We start from the raw sequence: 21,564 nt of genomic DNA on the forward strand, positions 1-21,564 counted from the left end.
TCAATTTCTGCATTGGCAAAAAATGAACCCGGTCAATGATACGCATGTCAATCACAGAATATCACTCGGCACACCAATGACCACGATTCCTAGTTAAGAAATATATTGTGCATTGAATACGTAGCTACGTAGTAATAAGACATTATGAAATTAAAGGAGCGACAATAAGACAACCAATTCAGATCCAAACACATAAATCCTCATCTCACTTGATCGTCCCCATCATGACCTAGCAGCTAGGCCATAATCTACAGCGGCGCTATGCATGTAGATCTAAAGACACGCCTGCCTGACCTGGACCTCCTGGCAAGAGTCGGGTCCAAGCCAGTACTCATCACACAAAGTATCACAGACCACACCCGGCTTGGTGAAAACCCTGAATCCCTCGTTGGGGAAGTTGACACGGTAGTGCGACTCGCTATCGTCGTTGGGGGCCGCCGATTTGTACCCGGCACTATTGATCCACCACAAATCACCATTAGCACTCCAATTCAAAAAAAACAGAACGAGAGGGGGAATAGTTACCGGCACGCGCAGTGGTACTGCCCCTGGTAGTTTGTGCGCACGCAGCTGGTGGTGATGTCGCATGTCTTGTCGGCGTTGCCGAGCGGGTTGACGTCGCACTGGGTGCAGACGGCGTTGACGGGGGTGGCGAGTGCGGGGGTGAGGAGAGTGAGGAGGGGGAGGAGGGTGGTGAGGAGGAGGGCAGCGGGGGTGTACATTTTTATGGTGGTGGTGGTGGTGGTTGTGGTGGTAGGAGTATTAAGAGCGAGAGTAAGAGTGAGATTAGTAGTGTGTATGAGAGTTGGAGCGAGTGTTGTGGATGAAGGTGATGATGAGGGTGAGGAGGGGAGATATGTTGGGGATGGTGGAGGGGGTTTATATGCAGTTCTGGCTGTGGGTGAGGATTTCACCTATTGAGGAGCTGAGGTTGATATCGTCCAATTGCACTGAACTGAATGGTTGTTGATTGATTGATTACTTCATTGATTGTAACTGAATTGTTGTTCGAACATAGGCTTCTCAGTAACCAGCTGTCACACGATCATTGACCTCCCAGCCATGCCGGGAAGCCCGATGATCGAGCTTCGGCAGTCGTAGTTGCACCAACGTCGTATTCATGCCTCACTAGCTGGTTAGAATATGTACGTACTGTGGAATACGAGATCGTTGGGAATATTAATGGGAGTAAGCTTGTATTCACTTTTTTGATCCTGGTAATATGTGATGTTGCACTGATTACAGGCTGATTTACACTTGGGCTTTGTAGTAGTGTGCCGGGGATGTGGTTTTTAGGTACTAGCTGGGTGTGGAGATGTGGTATCTTGGAGGATTTGCGTACTGTCCGTAAGCTTACGTTCTGTGGAAAATGAAGAGAATTTTCCTTCACGATGCAAAATGGCTTGGGCAATTGAGCACTGTAGAAGTGAAAGAACGAAGACTCGTAACTGGAGGATCTAGAACTCCGCTCGCAGTGAGTCAATTGCAGCCTAAAAAGACACTTGGACCTACATGTAGTGACGATGTCAACATCCAGTTGCACAAAGCGTGAATCCTAACTTGTACAGCTCTCTGCTCGCCCTTGATCAGATGAGAGCACCATACGTCCCAAAACGTAAAGTTTTATCAATAAGTTCCTAATTATAAGCCAGGAAAGAAAGAAAAGAAAGAAAAGACATCGATATGGATGCCGAAAACCCGGTCGATGGTTCCATTAAAACCTTTCGATATGATCACAAACAGCCAGCTCCCAATCTCACCCGGACCAATTCTCCAATCGCTATCCGTGATCTGTATGCCACCTAGCTAAGCTTTTTCTTCTCTCTTTCTAATCCACTGATTCTGTTGGGCCATGGCTGCACCTTGCCGGCTACCCATAACCGGAACAGAAATAGAAAGCTTAACAGAGTCACGATCCCTGTATTGCGGGGTGGAGACAATTCTCAGGCAGGGTCAGCCCGGAATGTTAATTGGTGCTGGTGGTGGTGTGTGTAACGTTACATGCTGTTTGTGCTGTGGTGACCTAAAATAGACAACACCAACAGCGGCCACAACACGTGGTGCTGCTTGTATCATGAGAGTGTTTTGATTACTCTGACAGGTATCTTCTTCTAGAGAGGGTACTTATCGTAAGGAGATCGCAGTTTTCGCATATTTTATTTTCATTTATGGTGTTAAATAGATTTGATGAACGAACCCTAACCCCATCGAGCCTTTACTTACTTGGCACTTATTATTTACTACTTGATTTGATTAGCTTGTAGGACGATAAAGCATGTAGTTAGACCCTTTCCAGCTTAGAGAAAGGTTTCTTTAAAGGTACGGATTTTGTTATGTTCCTTTTGAGTTTTGTCTTCAATCTGTAGGGTACATGTAGTACAGTGCGCATGATCACCAGATTGAAACCGCTGAAGCTTAGGTCAATTAATATGTTCTAGAGGGGGGGTATGATATACACTGAGGGAATTATATATATATGCCCCCAACACCCATTCGTATTTATTCTGTTTATAGAATTCGACTAGCTAGGTCTCTGGATATATCCGCACAGCTAGACAGGAATGTGTGACGTCGTGAGATGTAATGGCTTTTGCCGTGATAACACAAGACAGAGTACAAGTAGGTAAAGATTAGTTGAGACATGTATCTATACTTCCGATCATGTGGGTACCTTACTCGAAAATACTCTAATCATTGCCGTTCTGCGCGGCTTACTACATGTTTGTAAGTGTAAAAATTTAAACCTATCCCTGACGAGCCCTGATTACCGGTTACTTGCCGATTTATTCTGCTTACTCTTGGGATGATAAAATGCCCTTTCCTCCCGATCAGTTGTCAAGGAAGCTCTTGAGAAGTGTCTTTTTAAGCCTGTGTGGAATGGACACTTTTATCTTTCAGCCTCTAAAGTGCTGTATATATACCGTCGTCTCTTCTCCTCCCTCATGACACACTACCATAGCCAGTCTTTAAATTGTGTTTACTCGATCGAAGAATAATCATGGTTCAAGTACCGCTGCCTCACCTGGCATCACCTGGACCGAACCAGGCCGGATGATACTTCTCTTATTACCGGCGTCGACTAAGGTTTCGTGCATATATATATTCTTATAAAAAAAATAAGAAGCAGGTACTACATCGTATCAATATCAAGCTTCGTTCCAAAATAAAATGAAGATACACATATATATAAAGCAAAGAAAACCCCTTCAAGGATCTCACGACAAATCCATAACTCCCATAACCATAACCTAAACCCCAATTGAATACCCAAAACGACTATTTCCTCTCCACTAACACGATTAAAATCACGATGCAGCAGTCACATGACTTACACCTATGAATCAATCTGTAAATTCCACGCAATCCCTCGGGAACAATCCCCCAACCCCCGAATACCATCCCCACAAGTACTCCACTCTATCCAACCCATCGCCCTCCGTGAAAGCAACCCATATATCCGTGATTTCTGCCTTCTCTGGAAACACCAAAAGCCCACCATAGTTTCTCGGCCTTATGCCGGGCGTGTCCGGTCTCCAGACTGTACCTACATTACTCTCCTGAGGCTCGGGCCAATGCCCCTTTAACGCTACCGCTGTTTTTGGGCCCATCATTATTGGCCACCCGTTATCATTTGAAGGGCTCCGCGAGACATAGTCGGGCGGGTCATGGGGGGCATCTTGAATTGTTTTATGGGTGCCATGTTCCCCATTCTGGGTGAGTAGGGCCATTTGGTGACCAAAACGACATGGAAAGCTGGAATCTTCGTCATTACCGCCAATTTGTTCGGACATTGTGTACCAGCAGGTAATACACATATCCCAATGGCCGTCCAAGCATTCGGTACAGTGGAGGTAAGAATGGTCGGGCGGGATCACCTCATTGCAGCTATCACATTCTATCCGCAATGACATGGCGCGAAGGTAGCCAAAGGCGCTGAGTCGCGTATGGAGGCTTATATTTGTAGTTCCCGAATTCCTAATGAGGTCTGTGTATATACTCCAGTAATTTTGCACCACGGCACCTCTGATGGGCCCTCTACTTGGGGTGCGCTGATTGGAGTATAGTTTCAGCTCGTGGGTGCAGGCATTGCCTTTGGATACGCATGTCCTACAAACCGCCCAATTCCCGTTATCACAAATCTCACACGCCCAGAAGTAGGCGTTTGTTTCATTGCCACTATTGTCGCACCAGGTCTCGCAGACGTCGCAGAACCAGCCGCTCTGGATGTGCCGAGGGTTCAATTGGAGCTTGTGTACGATGAGAGAATGGTTCGTATTCGGTTCCCGACAGCAATGTCCTTCTCTGGCGCAAGCGCAACAGGTTAATATATTGCATTGCGAGCAGCAGCAGCGTGTAGCAAAGTCGATCCGTTTCTGGCAATGGGCGCATGTTTGTTCCGTGGTGTTGAACAGCGTACCAAGAAACGGCGGGGGCGATGATCCCGGGAGCGATCCCCGCCTTGCCTCTCTGGCCTGGGGAGGGGGTTGAATGCGGGGGTTCTGAGGGCGGGGCGGTGTACCCCAAGGGTTTACGTTCGTGGGGGCTTGGCGGCGGGGTGGAAGCGCAACAGGAGGAGCTGGAGGGTGAATAGAACTTGAGCTTGAGGTTTCGCCAGGAAGAACTCCGCTTCCAGGAGTGTATATCTTCCGCACTGCTTCCTTTTCTTCCTTTGTGCGGTCCTTGTCCGGGTTCCTCGCGACAAAGTCCTCTATAAGGGATTGGAGTGTAGGGTTGTGCTTTGTAGCCCGGACTGTGGCCCGGCACACTGGGCAGGTATATTTCGCGACATTTGGAGCGGCGCTGGAGGATGCTACCGGAGCATTGGCAGCGTTATTACTTAATGACTGGAACCATGCTTTGGCGCAGGAACCGCAGTTCGTGTGCAAGCAGTCGAGGAATGTTACTGGGTCGTAGAGGAGGTCGGTGCAAATCTTGAGAGAAGGTCAGGATGTGCATTTAGGTAGAAAAGCGTGAGCGCGGGGGTGAAGCTTCATGACTTACGGAACACGTCAGCTCCTTCTCCATGACGGATGTACTCATGGTGATATCTGGAGTTTTTATTCTGATAGCTCTAAGGATTGTCTGTTTCTTATTTTTCTTGGTGCTCTTGGTTAGTGAGGATTACAATCTCATGGTAGTATGGACGTGGTAGACGGGCGTGTGTGTAGTTGTACTCGTTGGAAAGGTTCTTCAGCCCCGATTACATACTGTAGATAGATGGATGCATGGGGCTCATACCCTTGAAAGGTGTGCAACCTACCTCCACTTGAGATCACATTCATCACAGCCTCATGCTATGCATTCAGGCGCCCAACGTTATTTGGCAAATAGCGCATCAAAGTACGGTTTGACATGAGGCGATATAACTAAGCCTCTTGAGGTGAGGTGGCTTCCACCTTGGGGGGGTTAGATACACACCAATGTCAATATGGCGCCACTATGGGTTAGGGTTTCTTAGGTAATATGTCAAAAAAGGTGTGAGTGTCTCTAGATAGAGTAGGTAATCACATTAATATATTAGACGACTTCACGGAGGTGTGGTCAACACGGGGGTATGGAAACCAAAAGAGGTAGTCGATCAACTCCCTGCGTATCATACATCACTTCGGCGTATATTTGAGATTGGCAATACCCCCATGAAGTCGTCTACAGGTTGCATTCAGAACAAAAAGGGAAAATACCATTGTGATGTTGATGCGATATACATAAGTTGATGAATATGATCATTTATGGGCCGTCACATTCGAGTAGTATTTCTAGTTGACCGTTAGATTATATGTAATGGTGAGTGTTTCGGTGTCATTAAAAGAATTGATACCACCAGAGAAGAAACAGAAGTAGATACATGTAGGTATGAATAGCCAAGAGTTACTCAACGTTAGAGCCCGCCTTCCTTGATTCATCTCTAGCTCTGCTTCCACTCTGTTTTGTTCTCAACCTCGAATGTTTTAGCTCATCGAAATAACCTTGCAATTGAGGAAGCGTGGAGGAGTTAAAAAGACAGAGACGGTGATTTGTTGTTGATGATAGTAAGGTGTCTCTGGTGACCGATCGATGAAACAAACGTTACGTGAGGAGAATCTTTTGGTGGAGAGTGTGAGCTTGAGGGGAGAGGGGGAAGAGGCCACTAGAAGAGATAACGTCTTAATTAAGCTTTTCTATTCCATGTGAGATCGATCCCGAAGTGCTTAAGTACAAGATGTACGTACCACATGTTTTTAATCCCGAGCTAGTGGATACGTTACATCTGGCTTAAAACATGTTCATGTACATGCATGTCCTATGCATACATGTACTTAGACGTCGGATCCAACAAATTAAGGCCGCTCAAGAATTGAACTTAACGTTGTAACGCGAACTCGAGGAAATTGACCGGGATTCGAGTTCTATGAATGAGTTTATTGTGCTTTAGGCTGCAACATTGCGGAGTTTGAGTAGGTTTTGAGTTTATTCTCATTCTCCGCCGCGACCGCAATTAAGTTTCAAGTTTTGCGCTGGTTTCTGATTCTTTACTAAATTCGAATACCTAAGTAGTTTTGATGTGAAAGTTAACCTTCGGAGGATCAATGCTCAAAAGCTTCAAGATTATTAGGCATTTGAAGCCTTTTACGATAGGTATGGTTCATCTCACATGTGTGGAGATTGTAGCATGACGTGGAATCTGAGTTCTATTTCCTATACAAAACTTCGTGTCTTGTAATTGATAATATCAGAAGTCTGATCATACTCAATACACCCTCGGCCCCTCAAAGACCTACTATCTACATCAACAAGGTCCTCTTCTTCCCGCAGAATTTCGAGTGCTTTCATGATCACCTAGACTTTCAGCTCCTTTCTTAGCAAAGTGTTAAAACAGAGAGTACTAGCTTATCGACTGGATCCTGATACAATGTAGTGGCAAAAATTATTCTCGTCTTGATAGGCCCCATTTAATTTACTATAAATTCACAGACTTGGGACGATTGACTGTGGGTTAGGGTTTCTTTTATATGTAATTCCTTTTTTGAATCAAATGGCCTGGCCCTTAATTATACCTAACCATACTTTAGAGCGAGGTGCATGTAGACCAATTGAGTGTGTCTAATGGATCATGACCGAAAATCCAGTGGCTCAACACTACAATTAGTGAGAACACGTGCACTCGACTATAGTAGCAGCTATAAACTACGTCAAGAGATCTGTCTTTAATCGAATCATGCTAAGTTTCTCTGACCGGGTAGCGAAAGATCTATGCGATGGCTCCGAAAAGATGAATTATCAATCAATCAATCATTACATGAAAAAATGCAACGCAAAACCGAAACCGAGTGATTCTTCATGATCACTCTAGATTATTTTATCCATGCGAGTGACGATAGTCTACGGTAAGTTCCTATGCAAGCACTACATAATGCTCTGCAGCTTTATGCACGTTAGACGCTTGATTGGAGAGCTACATATATCAAAGGATCTCGGGGGCACCTCCGTTTTGTGTGGCGGCTCCACGTGGCCACGTCCACAAATCTGAGTACATACATAGAGGAGTTACCCCTCTGAATTTCAGTATTGGCAGCTTTCTGTATTGGACGCCACCTCTATCTCAGTCAAATCTGACCCCCAAGATTTCAACCGTCCGCTATGCGTAATATATATGGTGTAAGAAGTGGTGAAGGGGCCCGGGTAGTGTCAACTCCCATGCCATGGATCAAACATACACACACACCCTTTTCGAAAAAGAGGTGCGCGCGGACATCTCGCTACATAGATATCAATGCCACATGCATAAAGAAATGACAATTTCATTTACTCTACAGTCGACTTGGTTACAAAAATACGATTCCTGCCGGTTTGATGTTTGGGGGAGCTCGATGATTATGATGTTGATTGAGTTATGTGCCAAGTGTGAAAGGCCCACATTTACGGGTTCTGTTTCTAACCCTTTATCTGCCTCTTAACTAACCACATGCCCATAGCTAGCTCTATGATTGGTCTGAGCTTCTCATCGATGGCTCTCGAGAACTACCGGTTGGTTGATCAAGTAGAAATATTCGTTCATATGACCATAGCCATAGGTTTGGCTCAAATATGAAGGAAATGGATTCTCGGTTACCGGTGATCATTAGTATGATCCCGCAGATTTGAAACATCTTTCCTTAAATGTAAAAGATCTTTTATCAGGCCAACCGATCAAGGTTCTGGGATCGGCCGCTCGGGAATTCCACATCGTTTTAAGAAGCAATCATTTACATATGTGTGGTATTACTTACCATTACCAGCTCTGTGGATCCAGCAGAAGGAAGCTCAGAAATCAGTCTGCCCACTTGATTGATGTCTGTTTAACGCGATATTTGGGAGTTGAAATATACATTTAATTGCTTACTTTAACATATGTAGCTGGGCTCGTACCTGTTAGATGATTCAGTAAAAGATTTATAAAGCTATATTGGAGGTGGCATACAGTTAATTAATAGTATTGCAAGCTCGTTTCAGCAGATAGAAATTGCCATGTTAAGCGCCCAGCTGCAGCTGAACACGAAAACTCAGGAGACGGGATGTAATACTTTACTACGCTATCCCCCGAGAAGTACTTAGGGGCATCCATTATAAGAATAACCAAAAGAAAGGGCAGATACTTTATGGGCACTTATTCCAGTTAGAGACGTAAAGAGGATAAATTCTGAGTGATTGTGCTCGAGATCATCTTAGGTTCAAACCGAGTGATATTTGATGATTGCCATACACCGAAATAGGATGACCGGTACCACACATTTGTCTAACAGGGTAGATAGGTTCCTTGTATCTGTTCGGAATTGGGGTTATGTAGTCGTATCTTATTATGGTGTAAGTGTATTCTGGGCACCCACCCTAGTTACAAGACAGCAAGCATCAATAGATTTTAAATGAGGAAACGATCCTAGGAAGATACAGCTCGAAAGCCCATACGAAACATCAGAGATCCGGCATATAGGAATACAAGATAGTTAGGTGCGACTGTTAACTATAGCTACTATTGCTAAGAAGATATTACTTCACCAACAAAAAAATCAATAACCAGTGCACCGCGCCCAGAAACGATTCACAGAAAGATCCTGCGTCCTTACGGTATATACCGACAATGACCAAGCGCATCCAGCAGGACCAGATGTCTAGTCTCCCGAGATGAATGCACGCTGCCATTTTCGACTCCTGTGGCTTCCCGTCTCCCTCTTGGCTTGGCTGGTCGGACCTATCTTAAACCTTTCTTTCTCTGCTCCGATCCTCTCCCCTAAACTACAATGCACGTGCAAGTCTGGGCACGAGACTAACCTCCGCCACCAACGTTCGTTTCTATCGATACATGGCGTAAAAAGCTCTTCCTCTGTAAAATTCTAGATTGATCAACGATTAGGTTTCGGAGAGACCCCGAAACAGCGGAGGGGCATCCGACTGATTTGAAGGTTCATCATGGTCTCAGGGGCCTCCGAAAAAGCTGAAGGTAGCTCCAGTGAACCAGGACCAAGAGGGTTAGGGTTGGAATGAATTCTTCCGAGGGTTCTCACACGCTATCACTCGTGTTCAAGCGTTGTATCTAGAATAGTTTGTGCTAACGTGCTACAAAGCACTGTGGAGGCGAGAGGACGTATATTCTAATCCATAGTTGGTCTTTCAATTTGAGCTTGGTTCCATGGCGCCACATAAGCAACTCTATGTAGGATAACCACACAGATCGAGCACACATCTCTCAGCCTTGTCATCCCCACCACAAGGGCTACATCAACTGGACGAATACCATGCCATAGCGGATGTTCTTATTGATAGAGCTAGTCATAGGGCCGTCAGATTCCTGAGATTATCTATCCATCTCAATCCTTCCAATGGTTACCGTACTATCGATGATCCTGTACGTAAACAATACCGCTTTCTAATCATAACCCATCTAAACCACATCTGGGAGCAATCCTGGATAGATAGGATAGAGAACTTTAGGCTCTACCACAATTCCCGATCTCATGTGCAGCATCGCTGATGATATAGGGTAGGCGGAAGAATACACAAATAATAATTTATTGCTCCAGGGACCGGTATATCTCAGTGACCATGATATACCTATTGATGCAAGGTTGCTCAAGGCAACGTTACCTTAGAAGAAGGAAGATCTAGCTAGAGCTACTTCTCTTCAATATGAGTCGACGTAGCAGCGAATGGAATCCACTCGAATATTAACCGTACCTCCACCCACTCCTGCGCGTCCATCCGCTCCTGCGCATCCATCTCATCATCCTCACCAGCTACCGCCCTCGTGCGGAGATTTTCCAACAGAGTGCGTACGTGTTAACAGTATATACTCACAAGGCTCAAGAAGATCTACATGCGGCAACACATTTAAAACACCCCAAGGTAAATAAAATCGGCTACAATCGGCTCTCTAAACCTCCAAGAAACATCAAAAAAGGGAAATATTGCACCTATATTGAATCATGACACTTCGAAATGCCCGTTGAGAGTCGGATTACTCTACAGTGTGTAATTATAGTTAATTATTCTCCTAGGGGGCGCTGCTGCATCGCTTTGGACATGTCCTCGTAAGTCAACCCGCTTCTGTCCAAAGGCCTTGGAGATCGATATAATACCTACCTCCATAGATACAAGGCTGCCGTTACAACTAACGGAGGGGAATGACGAATTGGCTTAAACTAGTTTCTGCCGTTACAACTAACGGAGGGGAATGACGAATTGGCTTAAACTAGTTTCTGCCGTTATCGTAGGTTTGAAGATCTGATCGATCCTGTACACCAAGGATTTGCACTTTTTGAAAGCAAGGAGGATAAAACTGTGCTCGAGGCTGACTCCCTCGGGTGCGAAGTAAAGGTTGCTTTAGCGAACGGGTATATAGCTAGGCGGGCTGTGTCAGTGGATAGGCGTGAAGATGAGTATGTACGTGTATCTGTACCTTTGATCAACCATAAGTACGGAGCAGAAGTTTGAGCTGAGTGATTACTGATCCTTACTTCTCTATGGACTAGATATCATAGGTACACTCTCTTTTGACGACGAACACAACGATGATGTACGCCTCAATCTACAGAGGTGCACATTCAAGGATGTACGAATCAAAAGAAACCTAAATGGAGTGCAGATGAACCCACGTGGAAAGCTAGGGAAACAGCTACATACCCATTCCCTTTACCTGGGAAGGCGGAGGCCGTTTCTACGACTAACGACAACCGTCCATAATCAATGCCTTACTGTCGGATGGGGGCCCGACGCTATGGAGCAGATGATGATGGCCTCATGGATCATAGTAAACTAGCCAGGGATAGAAAGCAGGAATATCGCTTCTCGCTCGCCTTGGAAACATCGTGACTCTATCAATTGCTAAGACGAAATGCAAATTTTGAGGCTCAATCGACGTACGACACTTTTCTACCTGCCTATACACAATGGCACGGTCTCAAAGGCAGCGATGCTATTGGCTGGAAACTTGGCTATTCGGCAGGAAGCAGAATATTCTATAATTGTTCGGTACATAAACAGGAGACGATCATGATACGGAATGCATTGAGGTAGGGATAATTAAGGGGTGCTGTCAGATTCTGGATTATGAGCTCTAGGTAGACCTAGTCACATCCGTTGGTTGGTACTACAGTTCACAAAGTGAAGTTTGGGAGCACAAGAAATACTATCTCGACTTTGAAATGCTAGAGTACCTAGCCTAGGTACCTACATGTATCTAGCCTGACGGAAGGAACCAAGCAGTAACTACGCGCTGCTACTCACTATAGTAATCTAGCCAAGCTACCTGTCAAAACCCCAAATGCAAACCCAGACCCCCAGTACCCCAGCAGGGACAATACCCGCAAAGCATGTCTTGCCTCAAACCACCTATCGATACTCCATACCCCAACTCATTCCTTTTCCTCGCACAACACAACTGACACCTTCCCGCGCTGGGAGTTCGATAAGCGAAAGTACAACCTCGACGCCAGAGTGATTTTCCACCATGTACTCTACATAGTTCCCTAGCCAAGTGTTGTGTGTCTCGTTACACAACCCGCACGTGCCACAAAGTTGGGTAAATTCCCAACCAACCCTTTCTTCACGATGCCCATGGGCTGGCTAGTGGTCGTGGAGGAAAACCAGAATTTGAAATATGGACATCACAACTACAACTGTTCCTACCGTAGTATTTGCGGTAGAACCGCCGCCGCCGCACGCACGGAGGTCTCGCCGTCACAGCCATAGGGCCAAAAAGAAAACCAAGCCATGAACGTTTGTCCTCGCGGTGGTGGTAAAGAGAAGCTTTTTCTTGAGTGTAATTTTTTTTTTGGGCCCAGGGGGGAAGTGGGTGGAGGATTTCGGGATGGGGGATGTGTATGTGGCTAACCTCCTTGGGGTTGGCGCGGGTGAAGCGAATTAGTAGATTGGCGTTACGAGACTTGTCGATTTGCTTGTCTTTGGGTTCTCTGGGGTTGCTTGGCTAATTAGGCTTCTTGGGAGACGGATAGTTATGCACATCATCTCTATCGTGACATTTCGAGATTCCTATTCTAATTCTGCTTCCTTCCAATTTCTATCCAGTACCTTGGAACCATTCCAGAGAACATCAAGCGAAACGAAAGAAAAGAAATAAAAAAAAGTACTTACTCTACCCACGGCCACCCCCCTGTGAAAATCCAAGGGGAGTAAGGATATTTCTGCCATATTCAATTGATGGGACATCGGTAAATAATTGCTTTATGGTTTCATTCATGCAGGTCTTTTTAAACGTACCTACATGTATGTACGGGTACATACCACCAAAATTCTGAATGCGTTAGTTATCCCTGCCTCTCAATTGCTCGATACAGCAGCGGCAGTGTAGTTTCTCTATGTGGGATCGATGGAGTAGGCAAGAAGATAGGAACATCGGTCTAGCATTCCCTCCAGCAACTTGTACTCCCCGCCGCATTAAGCATTACGGCCAAACATCCACTGCACTGTTTCCAACGCTGCCTCCCCCTTGCGGTAAACACGGTAAAGCATCGTAGACGTAGTTAGCTGAGGCCAGGAACAAAATACTTCTTCTCTTCTAGCTCTCTCCACCCCACGCACAGTACGGTACCACCTTAATTGCAAATCACCCACCGCTACACTCACCCACCACCCCATTGGCCCAATCCCCGAACCTAGCATTAATGTCACTCCCCCCCCCACGTGCAACCCCCGGCCAAGGCGGGAGGCGCCAATAGAACCGCGACCTGCCTGCACGTGTGGATGGGCTGGGGGAGCCAAAGAGAGGGATGCGACTGGTACACGTGCATTTGACGTTTTATTTTTTTTATTTTATTGAAAAGAGGGTTTTTTGTTGTTATGGGGATGTCGATATGGGGGACGAGGACAGGGACGGGGGGGATGAGGGATGAGGAAGATGGGGGGGGGGGGACTAGTGTGGTTTAGTGTAGCTTGGAGAGACTCGTACTCTAACGAGCGAATGGCTAGTGGCTAGTGTGTGAGCTTGTCTTTTTATGCTTATTTGGGAGGACGTGAGAGTCCCAATTGAGGCGTGTATATAGAGACTGGGGCAGATGCGTTTCTGGGCTGGTCTTTTGGGGAAAGTACATAGCTTAATTAGCAGGAGATTGAGTGTGCGTCCTCGAGATATACATATATCTACCTACACATCGGTCCTACATCTTCCTGCAACTGCGACTGCGACTGCGACTGCTGGTCGACGATCCATACTACGTTACTCATTGCGTCTGCTCCTGGCTTGTCTGCCTGAGGAGAAAGTCGCACCGTCCTGCGTGCACTATATAGCTGGGCATTGCAGAAAGACTAATTGTTACTGCTGCTGCTGCTGCTGCTTGACTTGGCTGGTAACTTCCTGCTCACTCATAGTTTGATCCCAAGGACGGACGGGAGTTGCTGTTCTGCACACGCCGCAGCTCAGTGCCACCACCCAGGGACAGGATTCCATATATAGTCCCGAGGACGTCCACCAGCACCCAATCCGATCCCACAACCACCACCAACTGCTACTGCTACTGCTACTGCTACTGCTAGCTTATAGCTACTCCAAGTACCTGCAAAGGTCGACTCTCAACTCAGACGAAATCCACAGTCAGATAGTCAGTCAGTCCACAATGGGGTTCCTCAGCAGCATGCGTGAGATCTACCACGCCTACTCGCCCGCCGAGCGCCGCAACATTGCAATCTACATCCTCGGCATCATGTTCTACAAGCTGGGGCTCGAGGCCTTCAACGGGTCCATCGTCACGCTGGCCACCGACCGCTTCAGCGGTGGGTCCACGTACAAGAAGCTCGGGATCCTGCAGGGTCTCAACCAGGCCTTCCAGGTGTGTATACCTCATGCCCGACTTCCTCTTTCCTATATATTATATCGTTAGCCTGGTCTAGATCTCGGGGGGGAATATAGAGAGACTGATAGTGCGGGTGTGACACTAGTGTGTGGGCTCGATCCTGATTGCACCGCTGATCAAGCGCTTCCCGACCCGCTCGGTGCTCGCCGCGGCTGTCATGTTCTTTGGCTTGTTGACGGCGGTGTTGTTGATTGTGGATGCGTCGACGGGCGGGAGGATGAAGCAGTCCGGGGAGGATAAGGCCCACTATGGTGACTGGAACCCGAATGCCCTCTTCCCTATCTACTGTGTATGTCCCTCCCCTCCCCTCCCCTCCCTCCCCCTCATGCCTTCTAACAGAACCCCACCCCCCGCAGGCCTCCGGTATAGCCTACGGCATGGTAGAGCTCATCCGCCGTGTCATCCCCCGCGACATCGTCGGCGGCAACGTCAACAAGCTCCGCCGCATGGACGCCACCGTGCACATCTTCTACGAGGTGGCCGGCACCGGCGGCGCCTTCGCAACCACCTACCTCGTCCTCCGCCTGGGCAACAACTACTCGTTCATCGTCTCGCCCATCTTCTTCACGTGCGCGTGCATCGTGTGGAGCTTCATCACGGTCCTCGAGTTCAAGTCAGCCATCGAGTACGAGAGGAGCAACTACTTCACCCAGGTCTGGCACGGCGCAAAGTACTTTGGCGAGTCCGTCTACCGCGGCGCGGTCATCATTTTCTCGGAGCGCAAGTTCATGTGGCTGCCTCTTGGGTTCGTCTCCCCTTCTACCCTGTGACACAAAAAGATGCGATATGGATCATTACCACTGACATCCCCCGCGCACCCACAGCTACTCGGTGGCGCTCTACGGCCACCGCTACCTCGAGTCCGGCATCGCCCCACTCGTCGCAAAACAAGTCTTCAAGGTCTCGGCCTACTCGCAGATCCTGGTCGGCGGCAGCAACTTTGGCGAGCTGCTCGGCGCGCTCAGCGTCTTCTTCCTCAACGACTTTGTGCCCACGCCCATCCCGTGGCTGCGGGCCGACTCCCTGCTCCTCCTCATTGTCTGGGCCCTCCCCCACTACTACCCCCCCGCGAATGATGTCAACTATGCCTGGACCCTCGCGGCGGTGTTCATGCCTATCTCGTTTGGGTGGGCGGCTGGCGACGTGTCGCTGGCGGCGTACATCCAGGCTTGTCTCGCCCGTAGGGAGTCGGAGTCGAAAAACGTATCTGCGCTTGGCGCCGTCATGGTATTACCCCCCCCCCCCCTCCCCTCCTACTCACGCAGTAACTAACCCCCCCCCCCCCCTTTCCCCCGTGCAGGCCTTCCTCTACTCGACCTACATCGTCATCTACGCCATCCTCTCCTCCACGCTCGGGCGCTACATCGACAGCACCATCAAGTCCGACGGCCACGCGCACAAAGCGCTCTTCAACATCGGCGGCGTGCAGTTCACGGTGCTGGCCGGCATCCTGTTCCTCGCGACGCTGATCCCGCGCGGCGCGCTGCGCCTCAACCCGAGCCTGCTGGACGACGAGGCGCTCGACGGCGAGGTGCCGAGCGGGAAGAGCCTCGAGGAGGTTGCGGAGGAGCATAAGTTGGAGATTGTGGCGAGTGAGGGCGATGGACACATGCCGGTGGAGGCGATGGTGAGGGGGGCGTAGGTGTTGTGGTGGGCGTTGTGGGTTGGTTTGGGGAGTTATGTTGGGACTAGCTGCGCTGGGCATGGGGGGTAATTTGTATGTGTATGATGAGCGTTGGTATGCTTGGTACGAGTACGTTGGGTATGGGTCAATGTGGAATATAACTTGTCTTCTTCTTTTTGTCGTTCTTCTTTTGTTTATCTTCTTCTTCTTCTTCGTCCTCTTTTTGTATGGCTGTGTCTGATTAAGGAGTACCGTGCTGGCTGGCTGCGTGCGTTTGATCACCTTGTAGGGTTAGGGTAACTAACTAATCATCCATTTCCACCGTCTTGGAAATGTTGAAATCCTTTCTATTGGCTGGTGTGCCCATGTGGATGTGACAGGAACAAAAGTGACAGAAACAGAAACCGGGGATGATGTTAATACTTGTGGAGATATAATTAGTGATCATCGTATTCTGAGATATCGATGGTTGCGCGAGTGATACAGGATGAATACAAACATACAATATCAACGCTGCCGGTAAGTGATCAATAACAGACCTCCCTCCCCTATCCCACACACAAAAGTGTTTATGAATAAACAACGATTAACTCAATGAGGCCCGTTCCCAGCCAGCCTTCCTCCTCCTCCTCCTCCTCCTCCTCCGTTAACTCGTACCGCTTGTCAGCCTTCAGCCCGTCAGTCAATCAGTCAGCATCACAACCCATCACCCAGCACTCCTCCTTCACAAACAATCACCCGTCCAACTTCACCCGGCCGCACACCACCTCTTCCCATACGCCCCCTCATAACTCTCGTCATCATCATACAGCATCACCACGCCCCTCCACTCCTCGCGGCCCCTCAGCAGCTTCGCATTCCGATACCACCTCCCCCACGCATACAGACAGTCCACGCCCGCCCTCTGCACCCACAGCCGCTGCATGCCCGCCACCACAACCTCCTCCATCGCCACCCCACCGTCCCCCCCTCCTCCTCCTCCGCCAAAGCCCCCGCCCCACGGAAACAGCTCCAGCACGTCCACATAGATGCTCCTGACCACGCACTCGCAGAACGCCCAGAGCACCGCGCACTGGCGCGGCTCCAGCGGGCGCAGGTCCTGCCGGAAGAACACCATGCGCGCGGTGAGCGCGGGGTGCTGGCGGAGGTTGAGCGACCAGTAGCCGAAGAAGAAGGAGCGGAAGTCGAGGGGGATGTGCGTGCTGGTGGGCGTGGCGGGCGTGGGCGGCTGCGTGTAGAGGATGCGCAGGCCGGAGGCGGCGGGGAGCATGGTGGCGAGGAAGGGGATGGGCGGGGAGAAGGTGCCCGGGCGGAGGGAGGCGGCGGCGATGGGGTGCGGGTGGAAGTGGTATTTGGGGTGGGTGGGCGTGGGGGTGCGGCGGACGAGGACGCCGTGGATGGTGGCTTGGGGGTTCGTTTTGGGGGGAGTGTTGGGGGTCATTTTGGGAGTGTACGCAGTGTGGGGAGTGTTGGGGGTCATTTTGGGAGTGTACTCTAGTAGTGGAGAGCTGGAGGGGGAGGGAGGGATTGGGATTGGGATTGGGATTGGGATTGCGTGTTAATGGTGGGAGGTTTGGATCATGATACGTGGTAATGGCAATGGCAATGCAATGGTAATGGTGCAGCTGGCCGTTGTGGGGTCTGCTTGGATTGGACACGGTGGTCGTGAGCCCGCAGTAAACTCCCCCATGCACCCACACAGGTACGGAGAGCACCTACCCTCCACAGCCAATCCCAAGTAAGTTTCAACAATGCGAGTCTGTAGCCACCCGCCAGGACATCGTGAAGTCACATCACCCCATTCCCATCCCACCCCCATCCCACCCCCATCCCACTCCCACTCCCACTCCCACTCCCACTCCTCCGCCCTCTTCCCGACCGCGCCACACCCAATTCCAACCTCACACCAAGCCTCGACCGTCTCCTGATATCTGCACAGTGATGCCTGCCCAGCTTGCCTGCCCACTCACCGTCTTCCAAGCCACAAGGCATAAATAAAAGCCCACAGCGACAAGTGCGATTGCGATTGCGATTGCGATTGGCGGGTGCGGTGTTTCACCCCCACCGGTTTTGCGCAATTACTTGCAGGGAACAACGATGTTCCGTGCTACACCAACCAGCTAGTCAGTGATGGGCTGGATACGTCATCGGGGATATCTGACGTAACCAGCATTGACTGCTGTTTTGTTGTGCGCGAACCCTGGCCCCCCTCTCCTCTCCTCTCCTCTCTCCCTCCCTGTGAACAGCACCCGCCAGCCAATTACCAGTTAGAGAAACGAGCTGGGAGACAGCAGGATCCCTCGCCGGTTGCTGGGGAGGGAAACAGGGCCTTGTCAGGGCCTAGCCTTGGTAACTCTACCGCACGCCGTCACTACTCAAAACTAACGACTCCCTGATTGACGGGGGTGCTGGGTGCTCCCGCCCACTAGGCTTTTTGGCACGACGATGCTGTCCTAGTGTCCACTGCTGTCCCTGGTACTTTACCTGTACAATACTACAAGATGGGTATAGCAGAGTACTTGCTTGCCTCAGATCTGCCCAGCGTAAGGTTCCTCATACAGACGCAAGGAGCCCAAACACCCCCCCCCCCCCCCAAAATATGAAGCAGGTACATACACACTCTGAGTAGGTAGAGGAGGTGCTACTCCTGTTTGGCTATGCATGTCCCCTTGCGTGCGGTGGTGCAACAGCTCAGTTCCGTGTAGTAGTAGATGATCTGCTGGCACGATGCGATGGGGGTGTTGCGCCGTAGACCAAGGCCGTTGGGGCAGGCATAGAGCAGATGTCACGTCATCTTGTCCCCTTGAGCGGCTGGTGGTTGCTTGTTGGAGGGGTGCTTGGCGGGTAGGTGCTTGCGCTTGGTGGTTGGGTTGGGTTGGACGGTGGTTGGTGATTGGCGGCAGCGCGGGTGCTTGCTAAAACTTGGTTAGGGGATCTAGAATATACTACGTAGCGGATGATGATGTGGTGGGTTTCTGGGGTAGGGAGTTGCGAGTTGGGAAGGGGAGAAGGGGAGGATATAAGGCTTGCGGAATGTCCCCCCGATTGTAATCAGACAGACAGTACAGTACAGTACGAAGCAAAGCAGAGTATCAGTTTAACACTACCTCCTCCTCTACATCATCCTCCTCCTCGGTGCCAGCCGAGTTTGGGCCCTATCACATCTTCGTTCCATCTTAAACTCCCAAGCTTCACTACTATAACATACGAGCTCTAAACAAACCGCAGCCATGCTCGCCGGCACCGTCTTCTTCTTCCTGCGCATCCTGCAGATCATCACGCTCATCCCCATCTGGGGCATCCTGGCCTGGTTCGTCGACAAAGCCAACGACCAAGGGCTGACGCCGCCCGACACCGTGCTCTGCCTCTTTGTCGTGGCCGTCCTCGCGACCGTGTGGGCGCTCGCAACACTGTTCCTCTTCCACCGCAGCCGCTTCACGGACCTGTGGGTGGCCATCGTCGACATCTGCGTCTTTGGCGTCTTGATCGCTGGTGTTGTCCTGCTCGGGCGGGTCGCGGAGAACACGGACTGTGTCAATGGGTGGTCGAGCGGCGGGTGGTTGTACTGGAATGGGGGCGTGAGAGTGGATAGGACCTGCTCTATGTATAAGGCGGCGTGGGGGCTGGGGATCCTGAATGTGTTGTTGTTCTTTGCGACGGCGGTGATGGCGGGGATGATTTGGAGGAGGGGACGGGGCGCGACGGTTGGTGAGAGGAGGGGACGGTATTGGTAGAGGGAGTTTATGATTATGAGATGGACATGAGTGGATGATTATTGTTGATGACTGGGTTTCTTGGGTTTTGGAAGCGTTCTTTAATGGATTTTACTTTTTTTTTCTTTTTTTTTCTTTTTTGCGATTTGGTTAATGGTTGTAGGATGGAGTACACGTAATGACGATGTTTGTGTGTGTGGATAGCTTTGTATAACAGAATCAGCTGTGGTTTAATGATGCTGGATTTCAAATAAATCTTCTTTTAAAAAATCTTCTTTGATCGTACTACTCCAGTGATTTCAATTGTGATAATAATCAATAGAGTAGAGAAGGAAGTAGTTGGATTAAGGGATTAAGGTTTTCAGTATTAAACAGCCAGGGTGAGGGTGGGGGCCATCTATTACTGGCGCCAACCCGGTTTCGTAGGTTGACAAGATCGATGCCATCCAACCAATCACTCGAGAGATATCTAATCCCTGGACGAAGCTACCTATATAGTGGATACCGCCTAGAATGAACACCAGTACTCCGGCGTTTAATCCACACCTATTCCCACCCAAATATATGGAAAGCAGTTCACGGATGTCTAGATGGAATAAGAGGCGGCGCACAACTCTATGGTGAGCTCCTGAAATCAAAATGGATCCTTTAGTAGAAATCCAAAGACTTCGTCTATTCTTGGCGTTTTCAAAGTGGGGGTCTCAGCACCAAAATGATGTGGAGCATGTTGTTTCATTCTGGTGTTCGTTTTATGCCACTACCTATTGAGCCCTGGGCCTTGGCAGGAGGAGGAGCACCAATTACAATTAGACTTGGCTATCTTGTAAGATCTGATTGGCGATCTTTGGAGCTAGGCAGCTCCTGGGCTAGCAAAAGGCCCTTGAGTATGGGTCGTCTTGGAACCTTGGCTCTAAATATAATTGTTACGTTTTATGTAAAGGTTTGTTTACGGGTTGAGGTGACCAAGGAACAGGTCTCAAACCAGCAGTGCATCCTACAACGCTTAAAATAATGCAGCGTAGCTAAAACGCCAAGTTGGATCAATGGACTACACGCACCAACTAAAATGCTAATCATAAAATATCACTCGGTTTCGAATACGCTCGATACCCCGCTCGAGTCGGAGGTCTGAAAGCTCAATTTAGCGCTTTTGGATCCTTAATGCCCATTAATATACCAGATACACTCTATGATAGGAATGAAACCTTTACTTCGCTATGAGGGTAGTGAAACACAATAGCCCTGCGAAAATTATGTCCAATAGTCAACTTTTCTCACCAAACTAAGCGGCAACGGAGATAGAATCACAGAATTGTGTTATAGTTACTTCAGATAGTACGCTTCTACCTTTGGGTAGAGATAAAGAATGGGGGATTTTGGAACTCATTTTGGAGCATAACCCTAACCCTGTTTCATTTCGCAGGCGGCTTTTAATGTGCTTTACAAGTACACTGCTTGTGAATGTTTGCCCCGGTCATGGAGGCCGCATCTTACACCGCCCCCAAAAGTCCAGGAGTAGGATAGCACCGCTGGCATGCACACGTAGATGGAGGGACGACCTAGCTGTTGCCACAGCCACAGCGCTTACCGCACATCCTCAATCCTGGTGTATAGCAAGTCCTATGCGGATCCCCGCGTCTCAACGTTCCTATGGGGCAGACAAACCATAATAGGGAATGGGGAGTGCGTCACCTCCAAACCACCGTCCGGCCTCAAGTTCCACGTCGGCCATTGGGTATACAAATACCTGTCTTCGTCTTGGAAGCGGAAGAGGTATCCCAGCGTACAGATATATGCGACATAAACATTAGTGTGAAGATGAGGAAGAAAGAGGGCGGCGGAAGCTATCCTATAGGCGGGTTTCAATATTGGCCGGCCTTGGCAACGGTCGCTGCACAGGACATCCCGC

At 49.2% G+C, this 21,564-nt stretch overlaps 7 protein-coding genes across 7 annotated transcripts; 3 read left to right on the top strand and 4 right to left on the bottom strand.

The window, feature by feature from the left end:
- Window positions 1-273: 273 nt before the first annotated feature.
- Window positions 274-722, bottom strand: H6S33_012210 (uncharacterized protein; the record flags this gene model as incomplete). The annotated part of the gene is made up of 2 exons (XM_044843597.1): window positions 274-454; window positions 526-722. 2 exons carry the CDS (start codon window positions 720-722, stop codon window positions 274-276), a joined length of 378 nt encoding a protein of 125 aa, XP_044695878.1.
- A 2,619-nt stretch (window positions 723-3,341) lies between these two features.
- On the bottom strand, window positions 3,342-3,791 carry H6S33_012211 (uncharacterized protein; the record flags this gene model as incomplete). Its single annotated transcript, XM_044843598.1, has 1 exon — window positions 3,342-3,791. The coding sequence occupies one exon, from the start codon at window positions 3,789-3,791 to the stop codon at window positions 3,342-3,344; it is 450 nt and encodes a 149-aa protein (XP_044695879.1).
- A 385-nt stretch (window positions 3,792-4,176) lies between these two features.
- H6S33_012212 (uncharacterized protein) lies at window positions 4,177-5,040 on the bottom strand (the record flags this gene model as incomplete). Its single annotated transcript, XM_044843599.1, has 3 exons — window positions 4,177-4,373; window positions 4,418-4,931; window positions 5,002-5,040. The coding sequence occupies 3 exons, from the start codon at window positions 5,038-5,040 to the stop codon at window positions 4,177-4,179; spliced, it is 750 nt and encodes a 249-aa protein (XP_044695880.1).
- A 4,793-nt stretch (window positions 5,041-9,833) lies between these two features.
- On the top strand, window positions 9,834-10,625 carry H6S33_012213 (uncharacterized protein; the record flags this gene model as incomplete). Its single annotated transcript, XM_044843600.1, has 6 exons — window positions 9,834-9,859; window positions 9,999-10,078; window positions 10,155-10,184; window positions 10,322-10,356; window positions 10,509-10,541; window positions 10,602-10,625. The coding sequence occupies 6 exons, from the start codon at window positions 9,834-9,836 to the stop codon at window positions 10,623-10,625; spliced, it is 228 nt and encodes a 75-aa protein (XP_044695881.1).
- A 3,456-nt stretch (window positions 10,626-14,081) lies between these two features.
- Window positions 14,082-15,960, top strand: H6S33_012214 (uncharacterized protein; the record flags this gene model as incomplete). Its single annotated transcript, XM_044843601.1, has 5 exons — window positions 14,082-14,294; window positions 14,404-14,607; window positions 14,675-15,063; window positions 15,143-15,545; window positions 15,619-15,960. The coding sequence occupies 5 exons, from the start codon at window positions 14,082-14,084 to the stop codon at window positions 15,958-15,960; spliced, it is 1,551 nt and encodes a 516-aa protein (XP_044695882.1).
- Window positions 15,961-16,690: 730 nt separating this feature from the next.
- On the bottom strand, window positions 16,691-17,422 carry H6S33_012215 (uncharacterized protein; the record flags this gene model as incomplete). Its single annotated transcript, XM_044843602.1, has 1 exon — window positions 16,691-17,422. One exon carries the CDS (start codon window positions 17,420-17,422, stop codon window positions 16,691-16,693), a length of 732 nt encoding a protein of 243 aa, XP_044695883.1.
- Window positions 17,423-19,172: 1,750 nt separating this feature from the next.
- On the top strand, window positions 19,173-19,676 carry H6S33_012216 (uncharacterized protein; the record flags this gene model as incomplete). The annotated part of the gene is made up of 1 exon (XM_044843603.1): window positions 19,173-19,676. The coding sequence occupies one exon, from the start codon at window positions 19,173-19,175 to the stop codon at window positions 19,674-19,676; it is 504 nt and encodes a 167-aa protein (XP_044695884.1).
- Between the last annotated feature and the right edge of the window lie 1,888 nt (window positions 19,677-21,564).

The sequence above is a fragment of the Morchella sextelata genome, assembly GCF_020137385.1.
Source record: "Morchella sextelata strain SCLS chromosome Unknown scls_7, whole genome shotgun sequence".
In the NCBI taxonomy this organism is placed as follows: Eukaryota; Fungi; Ascomycota; class Pezizomycetes; order Pezizales; family Morchellaceae; genus Morchella; species Morchella sextelata.